We start from the raw sequence: 21,008 nt of genomic DNA on the forward strand, positions 1-21,008 counted from the left end.
GACAGTTGAGATACCGATTGACGCAAAAATGATTAGAATTGTACAAATCAGTGAATATTACGATAAATGACCTTGAGACGTATCCGTTACAAAAAAACCGTTAAGATTATTCAAATAGCGTTTAATTTGTCTCATTGCAAAAATGGATGCAAACAACATGCATTATCGACACTTGTTTCTTTTCTTTTTTCGTAAAGGCAAAAATGCTGTACAAACAGCAAAAAAGATATGTGATGTTTATGGTGGGAGTGCTGTATCAGAATCAACTGTTCAAAAGTGGTTTGCAAAATTTAAAACGGGTAATTTCAGCCTTGAAGATGCTCCTCGCTCAGGAAGACCTCCTGTTATTGAAGATGACCAGATCAAAGCATTATTGGATGAAAACCCTCATTACACAACTCGAGAGATTGCAGACATAGTGAAGTCATCAAACAGTACTGTATTTCAACATCTAAAGAAGCTCGGATACGTGAATCGTTATGACATTTGGATACCTCACGACTTAACGGAAAAAAAACTTACTGGATCGCATCTCCATTTGTGATTCTCTTGAAAGATGAAATGAAAATGACCCTTTTCTGAAGCGTTTAGTGACAGGTGATGAAAAGTGGATCATTTATAACAACATCAACCGAAAACGATCATGGGGTAAGAAAAATGAATCACCATTAAAAACTCCAAAGGCCGATCTTCATCCAAAGAAGGTCATGCTCACTGTCTGGTGGGATTGGAAAGGAATCCTGTACTACGAGCTGCTTCCACAGAATCAAACAATTGATTCTGATAAGTATTGTTTCCAATTGGATAAGCTGAACATGGCAATTAAAGAAAAACGTCCGGAACTGGCCAATAGAAAAGGCATTGTGTTTCACCAAGATAATGCCAGACCTCACACGTCTTTACGAACACGCCAAAAATTATTGGAACTAGGCTGGGATGTTTTACCCCATCCCCCTTACTCACCCGACCTTGCCCCGTCGGACTACCATTTGTTCCGTTCTCTACAAAATCCCCTTCGTGATAAAAACTTTGATACTTTGGAAGCTTGCAAAAACCACGTGGATCAGTTTTTCGAGGGGAAAAACTGGAAAGTTCTACGAAGAGGGTATTATGAAGCTGCCCCATAGATGGCAACACGTCATTAAAAACAATGGCGCATACATAATGGAATAAAAGTATATTTTTAGTATTAAAACAGTTTCTTTTATTTTTCTTAAAAATCACTACAAACTTTTCGAACAACCCAATAATAGATATCAACTGAAGCAACTGAAATCATTCGAGATTAATTAAAATAATTTTACATTATGATTATTAATTAAACGATTAAATTATGATAATTCAAAATGACTATATATTTTTGGTTATGCTTTTTTCTTCAAAAGGAAAAAGTTACACTAGTACTTGAATTTTATTTCAGTTTCAAAAAGTATACAGATTATGTAGTCAAAACTCACTTTTTCTTAATAAATATTTATACTTAAATTATTGCATTTTTAAAAAAATTATAAATTAACAAGTCAGATAATTAAAGAAGAAAGAATTTAACATTGTAAATCATAAATTAATTAAAATCTTCTGAATCCCAATTAAATGTAAAGAAAGCAGTTAAAACTGATTTATTAGAGAACTGATGTTTTACATGGTTTGTAACTGCAATAAAACAGTTTTTATTCTTTCTAATAAATTAATCCAAAAGTTTTCTACATTTATGAAAAGACAAAAATATGATAAAATGGAGAAAACACTGAGATTGGCATTATATGTACGTTTTTTTTTTGTCACAAGCACTTGACGAACCTATAGTCGTCATCGTCAGGCAAATACGGAAATTTACTAAAAATAAACAGAAATAATCTAATGAAGAACAGAACACTTAAAATTCAAATTAAAACTTTTGTCAAAACCGTTAAGAACACGTAACAAATATTCAAATGTGTTCAAAATTGAATGAGCAGTAAGCTCTGTGTGTGATATGCGAAGCATATCTTGGGGGTCTATGCGGTTCCACTGGGGAATCTTGCAACGGGAGTAAACACAAGGTATATCGGGGCCACTGCTAGAATGCTTGCTAGCCGCCTTGCGGAACACCAAGAGAATGTTGTGAGGGGTAGGCACACTACAGAACTTACGAAAAAGGTATTTGAGCAAGGTTATAACCTACTATGGTCCCAATCAATTATGCTCAAGAGCTGTAAAAATCAGAAACTCATTTTTTTATGGGAATCTCCTCTTACTACCACCTTGGATACATGCAGCACTTCTACTCTTGACATGCCCAGTGTATGGGTCATGCTGTACAAGTGATTAAGCAACTATTAGCATCTTCTAGTATATGTATAGCGTGAGCCTGGATCCACACATGCACCTCTTCGCATATCACAGAGCTTACTGCTCGTTCAATTTTGAACACATTTGAATATTTGTTGTGTGTTCTTAACGGTTTTGACAAGTTTTAATTTGAATTTTAAGCATTCTGTTCTTCATTGGATTATTTCCGTTTATTTTTAGTAAATTTCCGTATCCACCTGATGACGACAACTATAGGTTCGTCGAAAGTTTAGGCAAAATAAAAAACTATTTGACAAGTTTGTAATTGAAAACTCCATGTCTGTTTTCAAATTGGTTTTCAAACAAAGATAATCTGTGGGTTATCTGCAGCAAAATGTGTGTGATGATGGTACAGTTTGGATGTATCTCTTCTACTCCTCAGTTTTAACAAAGTTAAATTGCTGAAACTTACAATTATAATGCCAAATATCATCTATTGACTAATGGTCTTTATAATTCTCTCTCTAAATCAAAAACTGCTTTAAATTTGATTTCTGTCTGTAATGTAAATTTCAACATTTTAACTGAATTAATTTTAAATGAAAAATAAAATAAATGAATGGATATTGTTTGAATATTAATTGATACAAAATACTCAGATTGCCATTTCATAGTCTAAAATACAGTGAATTCCTGTTTAATGCAGTCCCCTATAACACAAATTCATACATGACAAAAAAATTAAGACTAGTGCTCATACAAATTTTTAATTTTGTCATCCAGAAGTATACATTTTCTTCTTGACTTCTCTGGCGATTTTTGTTTCAGTAGACATGGCTAACACAGCAAATGCTTCTTATAATATATATATAATAATGGTATATATTTTTAAAAATTTAGTTACTTGTACTTTTTTTTTTATCTTTATTAAAAGAAATCACCTTTAACACAAGTTAATTAACACTCTACACACAGTAACACAAAAAAAACCTTTCACACTTTGTTTCTAGCAATTAAATCACTTTTTTCTGTGTTACTGTTTTTAAGTAGTTCTAGCTTTGTGTGCAGAGAACTCTACACACAATAAAATCACATTTGAAATTAACATACATCTCTTTAGCAATATGCGATCAGTGCTGGAATTCAGAGACAAGTTTTAACTTGCATAAAATTGTCTGATAATGCATGTCTTGTATAATGCGATTTCCTATAATGCAGAATATATTCCCTACATCATACAGGCGTCTGTTGTATTCACTTGAAAAATTTCTAAGTTAGTCTCATAAACATAACAATATTTGCCCAATTTTCAGGTAAGAAAAATTGGAGGTGGTGGATTTGGGGAAATTTACGAAGGCTTAGATCTAGTCACGAAAGAATTGGTGGCTCTCAAGTTAGAGTCTGCAAAGCAAGCAAAACAGGTGCTCAAAATGGAAGTTGCAGTGCTCAAAAAATTACAAGGTATGATTTAATTTTTATTTTAAATCTTGATTTTTAATTGAAATTGTATATCTGTAAATTCAGAATTGAAATTAATAACTAAAATTATTAAAACATTAACAAAGTAAACTGTTTTAAATTTTGCAATCGAAAACTAATTATAGTCGAGTCCACTTGAGAATACCTTCGGGATCACTATATCATGCTCTCTTATTCAAAGTAACTAGATCACCCAGAGTGTTGTAAATGGTATTTGATGCTCTCCATTTCATGTCTCAGGAGTTCCATGTAACTTATGACATATTTGGAAATGTTAAAATTCATTATTACATAGTTTTACTCCAGTCTACTTACTTATTGGTTTTCTTTTTATATCATAAATTTTATTATTGTATCAAATAATCATTAAATAAGGTATATTTACTAGTAATATTACAAGTAATTTCACTTTTTCCCAGAAATACAGTAGGTGGCCTAGCTAAAAGATACGAATATTCTTGCTTTAATATTTCTGAATGCTCTCTAATGGGACATATAATATAAAAACAAATAAGTACAGTACCTCCAACTAAGATCGAGTGATATCTAAAATCTGATTGTTAATCACCTCTTCCTTGTTCCATCAAGATGAGGATATATAGGGCCTATGTCACCCGTGCTGTTTCTTCACATATATTTTATGATACTTCTTTAATATGTAATTACTTCTTTTGTGCATCCAATAAAACCTGTTCATTATGATTCTGTAAAAGATCTTTTGAATGTTGACACATTAAAAATCTGACCAATGGAAGGTTTCACCAATCTTCACATAACATAAACCACAGTGTACAGAGTGCTGTTACCATGTACCTTGGGTGGTGGTATATCATAAGATTAAAGGTAAACCATTATAAATCTATCTAAAAATAATGTTTCCTAATGTAGATTATTGCTCTAAAAATTCCACCAACATGGCAATCATTTAAATGGACTGCTCTGCTAGCCTGTGTTCTGTTAAGCAGACTCAACTGTAATATGATTCTTTTATGATATCTCTTGTTTTAATTCATGATAAAATATTTTTATTAATTAAAACAAGAAATAACTACTGTCTATCAGCATTAAACAGTTTTTTTATTATACCACAAGAACTTTTGACATTTTATCAATATCATCTTCAGGCAAAGAACATAACTTTGGAACATTATGATAAAAATGGAATATTAAATATTCGAAAATGGAATTTAACTTTTCAAAATTAAATTTAAACTAACTGACAACCTAAATATTAAATGTTTAAACTTTTAAAAGGTGATACCCAAATTTTTGAGAGATCCAATATAGATTTATTACAGGGTTCCAACCTCTCTATAAATAATGGCTCCCAGATAAAAGTAAGATTTTTGTCAACGCATTGCATTAGCAGTGAAGTCTCATTCCATTTTGGCACACAATTTCTTTCCACCCCACTCCTAGAAAGTTCTGTAGGGCATTTGTTATGAATATTGTTCTGATATTCAGTAAGACGAATTTGTAACTTTTTTGTTGTGGCCCTGATGTAAAAATATTTGCATCGCTATCTGGCTGTTGTAGTGGAAGCAAATAAACTCCCAATTTTTCTAGTGTGGAAAATACATCTCTCTCATTGCAGAGGTTATTTGCAAGGTTTTTTTTTGTTTCAGTAGGCATGGCTAACACAGCAAATGCTTCTTATAATATATATATAATAATGGTATATAATATTTTTAAAAATTTAGTTATCCATATTTTTTTTACCTTTATTAAAAGAAATCACCTTTAACACAAGTTAATTAACACTCTACACACACTAAAATCACTACTACACTAATCGGAAATAACCTATGCAAGGTTATTTGCGATTTAATCGGAAGGATAAACCCATATTTCTTAAAAATTTTGGTGATGCATAATGAAATAGGCTTTAGGTATGGAATGGAAGGAGTTATAAATATAATCTTCTGTCTTTCTGCATTTAATGCTGCGACATATGTACCCATTTATTGATATATTTAAATTTTGCGTGCGTATATCCTGCTTCACAGGTTGCTTTTGCTATAATCTGTAATTCCTTACATATTAAGTAGAGTGGATAGAAGTAGATAACTGAATCTTCACAAAGCTGGTTATAGACTATTAAATAACACCACAAAACCTTGAAAAACTACCAGCATAAAAATATATTTAAAATAAACAGGTTGTGACAAACGTTTTCAATCCAATTAGGATCTGCATCGGGTCAAAAATGTTTGAAAGAATTAGAATGCAGGATGTTCAAATTTAAATATTTTAAAATTGTCAGAAGTGTAAACCTTATAACCAGTATACAACAAAAATCACACCTGGGTGTTAACATTACAGTTAAAATTGAAATAAAAAATTAACGAATACATTTTTAAATCATAAGTGAATTAGTTGATTTTCTATTTTTTAATGTTGTTGGGATTGTCAAAAAAGGACTGCCAGGCATGCGAGATGTTTGCCTCTTCCTTAAAAGTGATACTGTAGGGTAGAGGGCACCATCACTTTACTCCTGGATTCCAACAAGAAGAGAGACTTTTTCGTTCTATACTAACCTTTTGGATTCGACAGCATCACTGATCTTGGATTTGTATTATAACTCAATATTATTGTAAATATCTCATAACCGATCTAAATAAAGTAAATTATTTGCCTGGATCAGGGTCTCAGTTAATCCTCACCAACAGAACAAAAGACGCGGGTCACATGGTTGAGATTGATGTGAACATCAGACAAGGTAGGACAAAACCCATGCCAATTCCGCCTCATGTATCGACTTTAGCTACACTACTAAACTGCTGAACCAGACGTGATCATAAAAAAAAGGACACGAAGACGTAAATGAAGGAGAGAACCGTTAAGCTTAGTCCAGAACAAAGGACTGAAATGCACGTATTACCATCAAGGTGCTGCCATTTTGGAAACCAGATCCCCCCCCCCGCATTTGGTTTCTTCAGATAGAGGCCCAGTTTCGAAATGCTGGAATATTGTCAGATCAAACAAAATTCGATATTGTCATTAGTTACAGAAATCAGCAAAATTCATCATAGCGTCACACTTCCCTTAAATCTATGTTTGTTTGGTGCAATTTTGGAAAAAAATATAACATCACAGATGCCATAGGCAATACCGATATCGCTTGGCAAGAATTAACTGGTAACTGCATGAATGAACTGTGGAAGAAGTTGTGGCTGGAAGTATCCAAGAATTCTCAATGAGAAGAGCCTATCACTGTGTCGTTAGGTTGACCAAATTGTCAACCTAATCAATACAGAAGGACTAGATGTAGACAAACAGGATATTGAGGAGTTACTGCAGATTTCTGGTGAGAGCCATACCAACAGTGACCTTAAAGAACTGGCAGAACAAGGAATTCAAGTAAACTGGAAAATAGAGATTTTGAAAACAAAGAACCCAAAAGCAACAAATGAAACTACATGACTTTATTGCAAAAAACAAGAATTTCAGAAGAGCCAGGACCTTCGTCACAAAAAGTGAACTTTACATTTCTGTGTGCATATGTTTGTGTTATTTAACATGTATTATGCAAATTAATATAAAAATAACTTAAAATTAAAGTAAAATTTCTTTATTTTTGGCCATGTGTTCCCCTTTCCCTGTTTACTCTATGTTAAAATGACCTCATTTAATGCTGTTTCATTTAGCGCTTTGTCATCTAGTAACGCATCCCCAGCGTTAAGCGGGGTCTTACTGTACTTGAAAATAAAATGCTATCTGGTAGTAAATATGTAAAACACAGTGTACAGAATAATGTACAGTAGTGTAGTGCCATTTATGAATGGAATGTTTTGTAAGAATCATACATTTTTAGATTGACGACGAATCATCAAGTGATTGATGTCATTAATACCTGCTTGACAACATATCGACAAATGATTGCATAAGGGTTAATAGTAGTGCATCACATATTTCTAACACTTGTTGAGCAAATTGTTTTTTAGCAACAGGGCATTAGCTAGCATTACTGCTTCAAAGTGGGAACTGATGGAATGGATAGAGAGAGACAATGTCGATTTTGTAGAACTGAAACATGTTGGATGGTGACACGTTTAACGTTTTGTTGATTGCTGCTTTTGTTTCCAAACCTAGTGATACTACCAGCTCAGATGGCAGAATTAGAAATTTAGCATTATATTTGCTGTAATTCTAAATTTACTTAATAGCATGTAAAAGTTTATATTATCATTGTATCTAATCTTATTATTATTTCATACTAATTTATTTCTATGCATGTGCCGTCCTCATGCCTATGTTAGTTTAAATTTAACTGAGAAAAGTCAAATTCCATTTTGAATATTTAACATTGCATTTGAAAATTTGTATTCCATTTTTGAATGTTTAATGTTCCATTTTTAAAATTTATTATAATGTTTAAAAGTTACGTTCTTCATCTGAAGACGACATTGGTAAAATGACGAAAGTTCTTGCGGTATAATAACTGTTTAACAATGATAGACAGTAGTAATTTCTTGTTTTAATGGATAATATTCTGGCATAGTAATCTGATTATTTTTATATTTTTATCAACAGGACAATTCTTTACATTATGTTATTTGAAACTGTTTTGAGAATATATCCAAAAAGTCTCAAATTAGCTCAGACTGATTTGATTCTTGATGAGATTAAAGTTTTGACATTGATGTCATGAGAATTTATAAGACAAATTGGATTGTCAAATATATATGAGGTGAAATCATCTAAAACAAAGCCAACTTAGTCATTGCTTTGAATGACAAATGGTGAAATATTTTGGAGAATGTGTACTGTCTGGAAAATATTCTTCAGATACTAGGAGCTGGAAAGCAGTTTTCTAGTAAATTTTTTGTAGATTAACAAATGTTTACATATTAATAATAAAATGGTTTATATTAATATGTAACAAGAAACAAATCAAAATTGGCTTTGTCTTATTAAATATATATGTTTTTTATTAATAAATCAAAAACATTGTTATATTCTTAAATTTTTAATACCCAGTAAATAAAATTCTTGTACAGTGAATTGATGATGTAATAAATACAATTTGATATTTAAATTCATTTTGTTTTGATGAATGGTAAAGAAAAAATTTTAGAAAATATAAATCAATAATGGAAACTTAAAACTTTTTGAAAAGCTAACAGGATTAGGCTTTCTAGCCTGTTCTTAGTTTTCAATGTGTGCTAAGCATGAACATCACAAGGATAAAGCAAGAGTAGGTACCAGCTCATCCTAAAATCGCCTCACTCGCCCATTTGCCCACCCCAAATTAATTTATTCAAATCTACCTATACTGACCATTATTAGGAAGCTTTTTAAATAGAATTGATTAATTTCCAAGTAATTATACATTCTAACTTTTGTATTGCTTATATAGGCCTATATTTCTGAAAATATATTGCTTAATTTTAAAAATTAGTTTGTTTGATGATAAAATGTGCAAATAACATTCACCCTATCAAAACAATGTTCTGTCCCACTTAACCCTCCCAGAATGAAAATTCTATTTGTTATTGGTGCTTAGTTTTTCTCAAATATCCCTGGTCTCTCCTTCCCTTGAGTTTTTATTGTCTGCTATTTAGTCCATTCTAACAGTGTGAACCATCCATTTTCTCTTGTCATGTCTGACACAGAGAAATACATTTCTTACTTTCAGTGTATTCGTTTCTGTTTTTGTCATTCTGAGAATTCCATATGGAGTCATAAGAACTTCATTTGAACTACAAGTAATCTTTATCTTTGTTTTGATATCTAGTTTTCACTTTCAGATATTTTATAGTATGATTTGAGTTTTTCATCTTGTGTTTTCTAAAGGATCATCTTATTGTAGTAGATGCTAGTTTTATTCATGTTGAGGACAGTGTATCATATTTTGAATCAAAAGAAATAACTTTACATTATCCACAAAGGGAAGTAAGAGAGAAAGTCTACTGTGAGATAAAGTAAAGTTAAACGATACGAAGACTACACTGAGTACAGCATTATTTACATAGTATTTGGCATGAAAATTATCATAGTGATATTTAAAGTAAAGTTACTTCATTCATACATTTTATTTTGTAAGAAGATTGAATGCAACAAAATAGTGAAAATAAATATCTAAATATTTTGAAAGTAATTGCTAAATACAGGAAACCAAATAATTTTTAACATTTTCAGACTATTTTAGTCCAACATCAGCATACAAATAGAACTTCGAGACAATTTGTAGAATAGAGTATAAAATTATAGAGTTAGAAATTGGAATAATTTTCATTTAAATTTCAGAATACAATTGAAAAATTATTTTATTTTTCAATTGAATTGTATTGTGATCTTTCTTATTATTATTCATTTATCATAATTAAAAAAACTTTTTAAAATCAAAATCTAATACCCAGGTTAATTTCTTCTGTATCTGCACTCTACTTTTCATTTCTCTCTCTCTCTCTTTCTAACAAACTCATTCCTTTCTTCTAATCAATTATAACTCCTTAATGAACACTAGTTATATATTAATGAAAAACTTAATACTCTAACAAAAAATGCTGTTGTATAATATCACTTGTGTAGTTTTGAACTATGTAAATATAATACATCACAACAAAAACCTTTTAACAGTGTTGTATTTGACAGGAAACCAACTAACATTTTCGGCTTCCACCAAGGCCTTCTTCAGGTTGAGAACTAAATGTCATCCCCCTCCAGACTCGCCAGAACAATGTTGCCCGAGTTATAAACATAGTATGTATTGTGTTTCACCCCTCCGCTTGGCTCAGTTCGAATTCCTCGAACAGGTACCTCCACCCATGCGCAATCATCTCCTCGTCCTTAAACTTGATACAGGTGTCCTCAACGTTGGCTTTATATATCTCCCAGGCCTCCAGGTGCTGTATGTGATCGTTTCGAAATGCCTGCCAGATTAATTTAGTGTTCCGGAAGTCTGCCCGAATTTCCAGGTCGGTAACTTACGTCGCCAGGGTGGTAGTGTGCCTGTTGTTTTTAAGGTCAGCTTGATGCTCTTGTAACAGTTTTTGAATTGAACACATGGTTGAACCAATATAAACTAAATCCTTTCCAAACCTATCATCCCTGATGGGAACGGAGTAAACCCCAGGGGCTCTGTTAAGATTTATCTTGTCCTTAGCATTGCATAGCAGCTTGTAAATCATGCCTGTTCTCCTGTACGCGATCCTCGTGCGATTATGTCTAGCAATCTCCCTGTATAGGGGGTCTAGATGCTGACTGAAATGGACAACCGTGCACCTGCCATCCATAACGGGATGTTGGGTGCTGCCTGCCGTATACCAGGCGCCCACAACGCTACATGGAAGACGATTGGTGTAGGCGCAGACCAAGCCGTGAACCAAGACTTTATTGTAGTCATGCTGGATCGCAATCTTTTCTATGTGTTGAAGCTCTACCATGGTGTCGCACTTGTTGGTATGATGCGTGATGGCCCACTTGGTTAAAGCGCGTAAAGCCACGATTTTGTAAGAAAAGGGGTCAGACGAGTTCACCTGGATAACTAGCAGCCCGTGGTCCAGTTTGTAGTAAACGCTCATTTCTATTTTGCCAGGTGTATGCAAACATCCAGGGAATTGGCCTGAGAGTTACTAAACTGGTCAAGATTAAGGGTAAGACCATACGCGTTGTTGTTCATACACGACAAAAACTCATTGACATTTGGTTTGGTTTTCCAAAGTATAAAGATGTCGTCAACATATCTTCTATACGCACTGATGCTTGGTAAGAATTTGGGCAATACCCTCCCCTCTAGCTGCTGCACCAACTCTCACAGGTCTGAAAGGGGGCTGCCCATGAGTACACCCTGTCTTTGTAAGTAAGTGGTGGTGTTAAACTGGAAAACCAAGGTGTAGCACAAGAGATGTGCAAGCTCCAAAATCTGCTTATGATGCCGGTGCACATCCTTCTCGCCAAGTAGAAGGTCTCTAAGAGCACAGAAGCATGGTTGGAGACGAATCAAAGGGAAAAGGGACACGAAATCAAAAACCGTGATGTGCGGATGGGCAAAATATTAGTTGGAGGCCAAAAACATTAGTTGGTTTTCTGTCGAATACAACACTGTTATAAGATTTTTGTTGTGACGTTGTATCACTCACTACAGTGTTAATAGTAGAAGACGTTTATTTTATGTAACTATAAGGATAATCATTTGAGTTTATGATTGTTAATTATACTTTTGTGATGATTTATATATTTTGAATTTCATATATGCTAACTTTCTTGTCATATATGTTAATTGTTAGTTTGGATGTGCTAAAACTGATAAAATTCTATTAAAATAATTTATCATCGACAATGTTAATCCCATTAAATAAAAATCACTTTAATTTGTTTTATTTTTAATTTACATTGGTGCAATTAGTTATTCATAATTTGTTTTAAATATTTTTTTTCTGAAACAAAATATATATATCGCATTATCTTTCAGGTAAAGAGCATGTGTGCCGTTTTATCGGTTGCGGACGTAACGACAGATTCAATTATGTGGTCATGCAGCTTCAAGGAAAAAACTTGGCAGAACTGCGACGAAGCCAGCCTCGTGGTGCCTTCAGCTTAAGCACTACGTTGCGTTTAGGACTACAGATCCTAAGAGCTATAGAAAGTATACACGATGTTGGTTTCCTCCACAGAGACATTAAACCTGTAAGTAATACATATACAAAGTTTTAATTAGAATTTTTACATCTGAAATAAGATTTATTAAATAATATAAAGTATGATTTATGATTATTTAATCAATTATGGATCATAATTTAAAGTGCTACATATAGATAAATATTTTTGTGCAAGTTTTATTCATAATGGCTGAGTGTATTTAACATGATTAATGGAGAGAAGCTTTACAGTTTAATTAGGTCTAATTTTAAATTTGTATACCAATTGAAAAGAGTTAAACTATGCAAATTTTCTCATATACATTTTAGGTATTTTTTCTTCATTTATCAAATCAAAACACTAACACCAGGTCCCATTTCATTGGAGCACAAACATCAAAATAACTTTAAATAGTTCCTAGGCTGCTTAAATAGTTTCAGGCTGCTTGGTTCATCTTTGAGAATTCATTTTAAGTGTTGGTCAGAGCTTGATACAAATCTGCCAAAAATAAGCCAAAGATTATTGAAAGTACTAAGGACTTAGATCACAAAACAGTTTTAAATAACCTAATAAAGATAGAACTGGTACGATAGTTGTTGGTTATTGGGCTGCAATTTAAAAAAATTGTAGACCTATAAATTCCCGCCGTCATCCATCTGTCCTTCCTTAATCTCGAAGAACGATGTTAGATAAAGTCAAGACTAGATGTGGAAAGCTTAGGGGCAGGAAGCCTCAATAAATGAACTTCTGGTCTAAACTGGAAGTCACGTGAATTCGATTCAAAAATTTTTCCATGAATGAATTTACATGGATGACCAGCATGACGCTGTTGTTATCAGGAAAGGTATGATGTACTGTACATGAGCAAAACACTACAAATTTGAGATGGAGAACATATATTTTAAATTGAATAAATTAAGATTATGATTAAAAATTGCAACCCAGCATTGTGATGATGACAATAAATAATTATTGTTTAGCTTTCATGTACTATTTGATGATAATATCTAACAAAAATTAAATTAAATTATAATTTTAAATATTTTCATTTGTATAATAATGTAGAATCCTTAAATATTGTCCCCATGATATGTAAGAATACAAACTGCAACAACTTATTTTAAGGTAATGAACTAGTAGTCAGTATTTATTCATGAGGGTTTGAAAGATCAAGTTTTAATGATGCATCTTCCAAAAAACATTGTTTTTCACAAATATCTACGTGCCCATATAGAATAGTATGCTGTAAATGTATTATAAAACTTTAATTGAAGTTTGAATTAAGTGGAAAGTTAGCAGATGAATTTCAATGTGCTAAGTTAAGAATTGCAAGTTAGTATTGGATCGAAGTGGGATTTTTTCTTTTTAATCCTTTTAACCTCTTATTCTTATGCAGATTGAAGTTGATTACAGTTAAAAAACTATATTAGACAAGTCATAACCATTAAGAATTCAAATTGAAATTTTGTAGTTAATGAGAAAATTAATAAATTAGACTAAATATAAATTAAATTCAAGAAAATTTTTCTTAAATTTAGTCCATTTTGAGAAATCTTAATTTTATTAATAGCATCGTAAATAGATTTCAGACTATTACAATGTAATGTAGAAAATTTGCACTGTAATGATTTTTTGAAATAACAGTGTAAAAAAATTTTAAAAATTATATATCTAATACTTTATAACAAAATGTTAGATTATGAAAATTCCAGTTTTTTTATTGTCTTTGATGATATTTTGATTAATTCTAATTTGACTTCTGATGTTACAGTAATTGGAAAAAGTGTATTTTAGTTCACTTTATGATATAATTTAAAAATGTTTTTAATATATTTAATATTCATTTTTAGATTTTCAATTAAAAAATGTTTATACTTATAAAAAATACACTTACGTAAAAACCAGATAACCGGAGTGGTTAGTATTCGGGTCGCAAACGTTTTCATAGCCTCATCTAGGCTCTTCTTCAGGCTTTGTAGTAATAAATCTACGTTGATCGTTGAATTTCGAATATATTCCTTTTGGAAAGAACCGTGTTTCGAATTCCGTCAGATTTATTACTACAAAGCCTGAAGAAGAGCCTAGACGAGGCTACGAAAACGTTTGCGACCCGAATACCGACCACTCCGGTTATCTGGTTTTTACGTAAGTGTATTTTTTTGTATGAATTTCCGGTGTGTAAAGATTGAGTTTATACTTATTTTAACTGAATTTATGAAAAATTTTACTTAAACACATTAATATATTTATAAACCAATAAAGATGATAACTTATAATTGTAATCATAATTACTTAAATATGATCCGGAAGGATACCAGTTAGATATTTCTGATGTAAATTATCCAAATAATGAAAATTTTCAACTTCTGATTTATCAAAAACTAGCTTGTTATACACAGCTTTGCCTGGGTTTATAAAGTACTCCTTGTAGTAATTGTTACATCTAGCATTATTAATCATAAATTTCAAAAATATACATGGTAAAACCCATTTTAAGAAAATTATCAGAATGCCTATAACTACTACATACAGAAAACAAGATGGAAAGGTAATAAATTAAGGGACATCAAGAGAAAGATAGAAGTTAATATATGTAAGAGAGGATAATAGGAAAAGGAATGGTGAGTTGTAGCATTAGACAAGAAATTTAGAGAGAACATTGTATCAGTTAAAAGGGTTAATGAGAGAATAAATCATGAAAAGTACCAATGGAGAGAAGTACCATTAAGTATTATAAGTGCTTATGCAGCACAGATTAATTAAGATTTTGTCATTCAATCCCACTGATCTTTAAATACTGATGCTAAACAGTCACACATGAACAGTAACAAAATTTTATTAAATAACATCAGAGCCACGTCTACATCCTCGGGTGACACTCGGGTGAAAAATAACGAACTTTCGCCTGCTTTTTCTTTCTTCACATTGCCAGCCAACTCTTGTTAGAAAGTGTTGCCAGACAGCGTTCTCAATTTCTGGCGCTGGCGGTCCCAAGATATAAGGAACAAAGAGGAATTTTGGGATAAATTTGACAAGGTCATCAAAAGTATAAGTAGAAATAAAAGGATAGCAGTAGGAGGAATTTTAATGCAAACATAGGTAAGGATCAGTGGCGTGCCGTCATTGGAAGCGATGGAAGCGCCGATTCCACTTTCCAACGACCTTCCCTTGTATTTTATAAAATATAAATTTTCATATTTTAACGTACTTTGCATTAATTAAAATTAATATTTTATTATAACTGCATTATGTATCTTTTACAAATTTCTATACTACATGTGAAAAAACGATAAGATTGCTATTGTATATTCAAATGATTCGGTGGCAGAAAGAGTGTCGAAACCGGGTCAGTTTCCAATCAGCCAGATTATATAGGCATTGTCACATGCGGTTTACAGAGAACCAACCTCACCCGGTTTAGCTGGTAGAAGCGACACATGCATAAAGAGTCCTACTTTATATCCCGGAGCGGTTGTGGGCTGTTAGCCACCTGCCTGTCAACTTCCAAGCAGCCAGATTATAGGCATTGGCACATGCGCTTTACAGAGCACCAACGTCACGGTTTAGCTGGTAGAAGCGACACACGCGTAAAGAGTCCGACTTTATATCCCAGAGCGATTGTGGACTGTTAGCTGCCTGCTAGATATTCGGCCACCCTCGCCCGATTATGTGAATCACGAGCAGACTAGATCAATGGCGGACAACCTCCGGCCCGCGGGCCAGCTATGGCTGGCGAAAAGTTTCTATCCGGCCCGCGAGATCTTTAATAGATTATTAAATTGGAAAAATAACTAATTAATAGTTATTTTTCCAATTCTTTGTAATTTTCGAAAACGATAAGAGAAATAAATGTAGTAATTAACTTTTTATTTATTTATTTCATATTTGCAGACAAAAAATTACGAGTCACAAGAAGGCGTCAATTGACTACTACAGCCCGCGGGAAAAACGTAAAATTTATTCTGGCCCACGTTATAAAAAAGGTTGCCCACCCTAGACTAGATTTATAACTTAACCCAATCGATAGGAATTTACTGGCATGTTTTTACGATAGTTCCGTATAGTTGACGGGAGTTTTAAAAAAATCCATTAAAATATTTGATATATTTATTTTGCGTTTATTCCATTCTCCCATCTTATATTACTTACGGATTTCAATGTTAAACTGGTGATATTACGATTTAGTATGTCCCATCCGTAAGGGGATGGAGAAAAACGTGTACAATTCTAGTACAGTGTTAAAAATTAACTGTTACTTTGGCAGCATTATTTACAACCAAATTTAATGAATGAGACGTGCAATGGTACAAAAAAAAGCTCTAGAATTTATTTTCCTTAAATTTACGATTTATGTATCCGTTGTCATAAAAATTTGTCTTTCCACTGTTTTCCCAAGACTACAGATATTCAGGTACAAAGTAACCAGTTTCAACTTATTTCTACTTAAGTAGTAGTTAAATAATTAAGCGATTAGGGAATTAGAAACATATATAAAACCCTGATGAAAGAGCCGAAATTTTACTTAAACGGAAGCTTAAGTGAACCAATTTCTTGCCGAGTACAGTGGGATCTGATCTCTTCGTAATATTAGATGTAATAAAGACAGAAATTTCTCCAGTTCAATGAGAGTGACCGAAAAGTTGTAAATTTTGGAAATTTCCGCGAACACTCGGTCCTAAAACCAATTAGTTAGAAAACGAACGACGGACAATCTGTTAAGTTTAACATATTTAGATTTTTACGGCTACGGCGAGAAACGTTTAAAATCTACAACAACCCGTCGCGTCCTTTGAGATATACTAGTGAATGCGACAAAAGAGGCATTTGACATTGACCGGTATCGGCACCCTCGGGATTTGGCACACGCACACCTATCTGGACCGTCTCCGATTCCATTCATTAGTCACTCGTAGGGAGCTATTTCACTAACTTGTAAGTGGATTGTTTTAAGATTTAAAAAGTAAAGAATATTTTGTTATTTTTATGTACATTTCTTTGCAAAGTTATATTTAATTATAAGTTTCTTTAAAAGTATATTCATACAATTAAAGAATTTTTTTTTACTAAGCATCACACATTTTGTTTTACCAAGTAAGTTTTTTTTTATAATTTTAATTTTAGCCCTTATATCGTGGCTAGTGATTCAAAAATTTATTTTAAAAAAGTTTTGGCTCGAGACCGTATAATGAAAAAGAAAACATTATTAAAAGAGAAAGACCGATGCCTAAATTAAATATAAATACGTCGACAAAAAAATTTCGACATTTTGACGATAAAATTTATGACGAATGACGATTCTTTCGTAAAATTGAAGCAATTTGGAAATCAAAGAGGAATAGAATTTAACTTTGGTAGACGATATAAAATAAATATTGAAAATTATGATTACGATTAATAGATATATCTAAATTAATAGATGTTATATGTTTTTTCTCAAAGCGAGAATTGGCATTTAGAGGGTATAGGAAATTTATTGAATCTAATAACGAAGGTAATTATATTGAACTTTCTTATTTATTAAGTACGTCGGATAATCTATTAAAAATACATTTAAAGAAGTATACGGTTTTTACTGGCTTATCGAACAAACGAATACGAACGGGCCCTGACGCGCAATTAATTGATTGCCCCTGAAAGTCGGCTTCTTACAGAAACACAGCTTCCCTATCATCAAATGTCACGGCACGCCACTGGTAAGGATAAAGTAGGATATGAGAGCATTCATAGAGGAGTAGGTTTTGGAGATAAGAGGGAGAAGTAGCATTTGTGTCATTCTTGTATATTGTCGGGTTACCTTATGTTCTGATTGTTATCATTTTTGTTTTATTTTATCTATTTCTGTACGTGTGATATACTTAAAATTGTAAAATATTATTATTATTTTTTTTTTTTCATATATATGTATATATTCAGTATTCACTATATGTATATATTCACTATCATCATCGTTATGGCAGTACTATGTTGGCGGTGGGCATGATATGTAAAGTGTGAGGGGCTGGCAACGTCCCATTCTGGTTCCTGGTGTTTGAGAAAAGAACGATTTTTCACAAGTGCTGTGTGCATAGGGGTGAACAAGTTTTCCTTCTCTTTGTGTGTGCGGAAGTTCCTGGTTTTGGTAATCCGTTTCCATCCAAGGGAGAAATCGGAAGTACGATATAATATTTAGACAAGTGAATCGGTAGCTGGTTTATAACCTCACGGAACAAATAGTTTTTTTATTTGAACCGATTGGATTTGTTCAACTCTTTGTCTTCTCGCCGAAGGACTTTTGTTTTGTGAACCGCCTTGTGCTACGTATGTGCCAACTTTGTGGAGACGTTGACATTGTATATAAAATTTTTGTACATAAAGTTAGTTCTAAGTGTATTTCTCGTTCGTCTCCATTCTTTTGTGGTAATCAAACACCCACACCTGCGATCTTCAACCCCAAGGATCTTCGCAATCCCACACATTAGACTCGGTCTTTGCAAACAGCTTAGCAATTAAAAATAATTATTTTTAAAAAAAAAAGAGAGGAATGCTTGATAGCAAAGGAAAAAAGTAGCATAGGCAAAGTTTTGATAGATTTAATTTTGGTAAATAGGAACATGTATAGGAACAATAAAGTTATTTCAAGTGAGATAAAGGTCAATAAAGACTAGTTGTCTTAGATTAATAAAAGTGTTAAGAGATTCAGTAAAAAGAGAGAAAATAATTAGATGTTGGAGATTGAAAAAGATGTAAAGTACTCACATCATCATCATCTCCCACTTATTCTCACTGTTTCCAACAGGCCAATCTTTCTTTTTAACCTTATTGACTACAAGAAAGCTATTTCTGCTGAGAAGTCTAATACTTCTGGCAATGACATCATCACATAAAACTCTCCACAATCTCAAAATGTAGCATTAATTGGCTTCCTTAGTATATATAACTTTGTTTAGAAAACAGGTGACTTCCCTGACTATATGAAAAAGACCATTATTATTCCTATCATAAACCTAAATAAGAATAACCTTGTAGTGCTACGCGACTATGTATTATTATTATTATTTTATTTTCTCGGTTTCCTTTTTGTATATATCTGGTTTTCTTGGTTTGTACCATGTCGCGTGGATTTTTGTGATGATGTCACCATAGGGTATGTGAAGAACCTCCTGATTGGTCCAGAGTGGGACAGTAAATGAAGCAGACTTCCAGAGAGCGGGAAATATAAATTGAGGAACTTCACGTTTTAGGACACTTTTTGGTTTTTGGAAAAGTGTTGTGTCCACACGTGGCCAGACACCAACGGTGTTCTGGCCACGTGTGGACACAAGATCGAGGCGCCAAGTGTGGGAGGTCCGAGAACGGAAGGAAGACAAGATAGGAAAATCCGTTTGCGTCCAACTGAGGACAACGCAACAGTGGAATACAACTTAGTCAAGAGATAAACGACTGGTGGAGGACTCGTCCAACCAGATTAGTTTTTGTTTCAATTATCTGTACGCGGTGTAAAATTGTCATGAGTAATATTAGTTTGTAATTTTCTTTTTCTCTTTGTTACGCGCCATTCGTCGCCCTATTTTTCCACTTGTCATTAAACTTCCCGAAACCCGAAGGAGGAAAGAGAGAAAGTGTGTAAACGTGTGTGGCAATTGATTATATACTCGTATATCACGTGCCCCTTGTCAATTTTGTGATAGTCCGCGTTGTATGTAATTATCGCTATTGTATTAAAACTGAATTAATTTAAATGACAAATACTTGTTAAGCCGACTTGTTCGTTTTTTTTTTTTCTTTTCTTGTCTAGCCCTGCAGACTTCGTTCTACAGGGGTATTTACAACCTAATAAGAATACGAATTTAGAATTCTCTAGTGTAACGTTATGATGTAACGTATACTGTCCTATGGCATTAAAACCAATGTTTTATTCAAAAATTGCAAGTACTTTTGATAGTTTACAACTATCCTCTTCAGGCTGATTCAATTAGACGCTATAGTCAAGAAAGAATCGAGGTATGTTTTTTACAGATTGGAAGTAGTTTATTTACATAAAACTGTATAATGCTGGCTTCAAAATGTTTTCTTCCTGAATTAGATCATCAGCTTAAAATTCAAATGGAATAGAAAGAACATTCTTAAAATTTAAATGAAGATTGAACATATTTTAAAAACCTAAAATAGATATGTGTAATACCTACCTAACATTAACATTTTAACATTAAAAATGCATGTACATCATCCCAGCCAATGGGATAAATTTGTTAATATCCAATTATCTATACACTGGATTTTTTTGGGCTATAATTATACCGATTTTATTAACCAAATTGTTTAATTTGGTTTAAAAGTAAGTAGTTAGTCATCAGTAGTGATGATTTATAAATTAATTTTGAATATTCTGGAAGAAAACAATTTACATTGGGCTCGAACCCTCAACTTCTGCTTACCGTGCAGATGCATCACCTAATTATGGTCCCCAGTGGTGGTCGAGTGGATGAAACCACCAAACATTGATAGTTGGTGGTTGGTTTACACCCAACTGGAGAGCTGTCTGCATGGAGCTTTCCACATTTTACTCACCTGTCTAATAACTAAAGGACAGATTGCCCAGATTTGCATTGCCATATCTCATCAAACCAAACTTAAATATTGTCCAAAAATCTGGCATATGGTGGACATTGATGGCAGTCAAACTCCAAGTATTAGTG

The 21,008-nt window shown here is 32.8% G+C and overlaps 1 protein-coding gene across 3 annotated transcripts in view; it reads left to right on the forward strand.

Moving 5' to 3' along the window:
* LOC136988075 (tau-tubulin kinase homolog Asator-like) overlaps positions 1–21,008 on the forward strand; it is a 70,503-nt gene that overhangs the window by 38,993 nt on the left and 10,502 nt on the right. For all 3 annotated transcript variants that reach the window (XM_067285876.1, XM_067285878.1, XM_067285877.1), the window contains exons 3-4: positions 3,585–3,732; positions 12,167–12,381. In XM_067285876.1, coding sequence (XP_067141977.1) covers positions 3,585–3,732; positions 12,167–12,381 — 363 coding nt within the window. The remainder of the gene's footprint in view (positions 1–3,584; positions 3,733–12,166; positions 12,382–21,008) is intronic.

The sequence above is a fragment of the Centruroides vittatus genome, unplaced genomic scaffold (assembly GCF_030686945.1).
Source record: "Centruroides vittatus isolate TY-2023 unplaced genomic scaffold, ASM3068694v2 scaffold_3046, whole genome shotgun sequence".
Lineage (NCBI taxonomy): Eukaryota > Metazoa > Arthropoda > Arachnida > Scorpiones > Buthidae > Centruroides > Centruroides vittatus.